This window comes from Onychostruthus taczanowskii, unplaced genomic scaffold (assembly GCF_017590055.1).
Source record: "Onychostruthus taczanowskii isolate IOZ18803 unplaced genomic scaffold, ASM1759005v1 scaffold49, whole genome shotgun sequence".
Classification (NCBI taxonomy): Eukaryota; Metazoa; Chordata; class Aves; order Passeriformes; family Passeridae; genus Onychostruthus; species Onychostruthus taczanowskii.
The window spans coordinates 1,162,569-1,165,229 of record NW_024502458.1 but is presented as its reverse complement, the minus strand read 5'-3'; the positions used below and the strand labels follow the sequence as shown (position 1 = coordinate 1,165,229).

The 2,661-nt window shown below is 56.4% G+C and overlaps 1 protein-coding gene across 1 annotated transcript; it reads left to right on the top strand.

Annotated features, from left to right (window-relative positions):
- The first annotated feature begins 433 nt into the window (after window positions 1-433).
- Window positions 434-955, top strand: ASCL2 (achaete-scute family bHLH transcription factor 2). The gene has a single exon (XM_041415142.1). It carries the CDS (start codon window positions 434-436, stop codon window positions 953-955), a length of 522 nt encoding a protein of 173 aa, XP_041271076.1.
- The last annotated feature ends 1,706 nt before the right edge of the window (window positions 956-2,661 follow it).

Here is a 2,661-nt window from a genome sequence, read left to right as displayed (position 1 = left end):
CGGGGACTGCCGGCTGCTCCAGAGCGCCCGCCGTGAGGTGCGGGAGAGGCGGGGCGAGAGTGCGGCCCCACCCTTGAGTAATAATAAAAAACTAAATAAAAATAAAATGTTAAAAACTGCCAGGGCAGGGGCGTTGCGAAGCTCCACAATGGGAAGTCAATAGGAGCGGGGCGAGCGGCGGCGGCGGCGGCGGCGCGTTGATAAGGGGCCGGCCGGCAGCGGGACGCGCCGCAGAGGCGCGGAGCGGCGGCGGGAGAGCACGGGCATGGGGGTGAACTGCCCCGCGCTGCCCACCCCCGCCTCCTTTGTCTCGCTTTAAATTTAGTTTTGAATTTTTTTATTTTAAAAGTTTTGGTTGTTGGTTTGTTTTGTTGGTTTTTTTTGGGTTTTGGGTTTTTTTTCCCGTGCCCGCCGCCACCGTGGCCGCCCGGCGATGAACGGCGGGGCTCTGCCGCCGCTGCCCCCCGCTGCGCCCCGCTGCCGCCGGCGGCCCGCCTCCCCCGAGCTGCTGCGCTGCAAGCGCCGCCTGGCCTTCGCCGCCCTGCCGGGCACCGGGGCGGCGGCGGCGGCCGCCGTGGCCCGTCGGAACGAGCGGGAGCGCAACCGCGTGCGGCTCGTCAACCTGGGCTTCGCCGCCCTCCGCCAGCACGTCCCGCACGGCGCCGCCAGCAAGAAGATGAGCAAGGTGGAGACCCTCCGCTCCGCCGTCGAGTACATCCGCGCCCTGCAGCGGCTCCTCGACGAGCACGACGCCGCCGCCTCTTTCCCCGACGGCCGCGGGCGGGTGGCCGTCGGGGAAGTTGGCGGCGGCGGCGGCTACTCCTCCGCTTCTCCCTCCTTCGCCTCCTCCGCGCCCGGCTCGCCGTGCTCCTCCGAGGAGAGCGGCTACGACGCGGCGCTCAGCCCCGAGGAGCGGGAGCTGCTGGACTTCACCAGCTGGCTGGGGAGCTACTGACGCGGCGGGAGGTGAGGGGCAGCGGAGGGACGGGGCCCCGCTTCCTCCCCCGGCGCTCGGGGCAGCGCGGTACGAACCCACCGGGGCTCTCCTCACGTCTCTCCGCAGCCGCGCTCAGCCCGCAGCACATCGGCGCCCGCGGTCTCGGCGGCAGCATCATTCCCCGAAAGTACCGACCTCCACCCCGGCCTGGCCCCGCTGGCTGCTTTTCTCGCCGGGTTCAGCCGTCGTCTTCTGGTTGTGGAAAGTGCAATGGGGTAGTTGACTGCGGGGTCCCGCTCCTTGCGCGGCGACAGCGGCTCCGCCTGCCCCCCGGGAGCTGCCGACCCACGGAGAGGATGCCCGAGCGAAGCTGCTTTCCCCCGCCGCTGCTGTCTGGTGTTGCTTTGGAGGGGTGGAAAAGGGAAAAAAAAAAAAAAAGGCATTAGAAACACTTGATGCTTCCTTATTTCTGGAGGGGGAGGGAATTTTTTATCATGTCAGATTCTATTTTATATGTAACTTGAACTGCCTATAGGGACACTGGTGTATGAAGACTTATTTTTGTACAACAAACCTTAGAGAAAAGGGATGAGGTGGTTCTATTTTTAGCATGTCCTATCCACTTGTTCTTGAACACTACCAGCTGGAATGTTTTGGGAACATACACGTTATAGATGCAAAGATGTTTGTTTGGGTTTTTTTTTAATTATTCTCTCCAAACACTTTGGTAGAAGACTGTAAACTTATGTTGTGTTTTAACGTGGTGTCTGAGTTTGCCTGGTGTGAAGGTCCACCTCTCTGAAAACTGAAGTTTAAAAAAAAAATGTATTGAAGGCATTTTTGTATGCACTTGCTAGGATTTCTTATGTTGTACATATGCAGTTTTTAAGAGAGTATCATATTTTATGTAAATTGACTTTATAAATAAAAATCTATTTATAAATGGCTTCCGGGCTGTAAGATGTGTGTATTTGCCAGAATTGCCCAAGGTGACTTAACTGTGGCCTGAAGGGGTGGGAGAGGGGAGTAAGGAGCAGTACAGCAGAGAGGCAGTTCTCCCTGAACCAGGTTTCATGTGCAGAAGGGAGTAAGGAGCAGCATAGCATAATCTCCAGGCTTACTTTTTTCCCCCCACTCAAGTTTTATAAATTCAGCGCTTGGAGCAGGTCCTGCTGGGGAGCTGCGGATGTGCGTAGGAGACAAGGCAGGTTCGGTGCTGTTAACCCCTGTCCTGAGCATGCAGAAAGCGCAGCTGCAGGAGGCTGTGTTGCCCCTGCCTGGGCTGCTGGGAGACTCATGGGAAGGTAAAGAGGAAGCAGGTATCTGAAGTTTGTCCTGGCAGCAGCTCTCAGGAGGTGGGTTGGGGTGCCTTTATTCAGGGGAGCAGCACCTCTGAGAACTGTGTTGTCCTTTAAAAACCATCCATAACCACAGTGTCCCACCTTGTCCTACTCTAACTTGAGCTGCATGTTCAGAGTCTTTATCTAAAGACAATAAGCAAATGTGAATCACTCGTTGGAAACTACAGGCAGACTCATAAGCTCTGTCCATTACTTTTGGGCTCATACTGAAGACCTGCTTCAGGGGAGGTGAGCCAGAGGTAAAAACTGTGTGGGTAAGAATGCTGTGAAATAAAACACGGGGCTGATGGCATGAAAAACTATGGCAGAGACTATTAATTCCCTTAGAGAGCTCCAGTGAATATTAGGAGTTGAATGGAGCAA

What these genes read in the sequence shown, in the direction of transcription:
- ASCL2 (XM_041415142.1), top strand. Translation starts at nt 434, where the DNA reads ATGAACGGCGGGGCTCTGCCGCCGCTGCCCCCCGCTGCGCCCCGCTGC.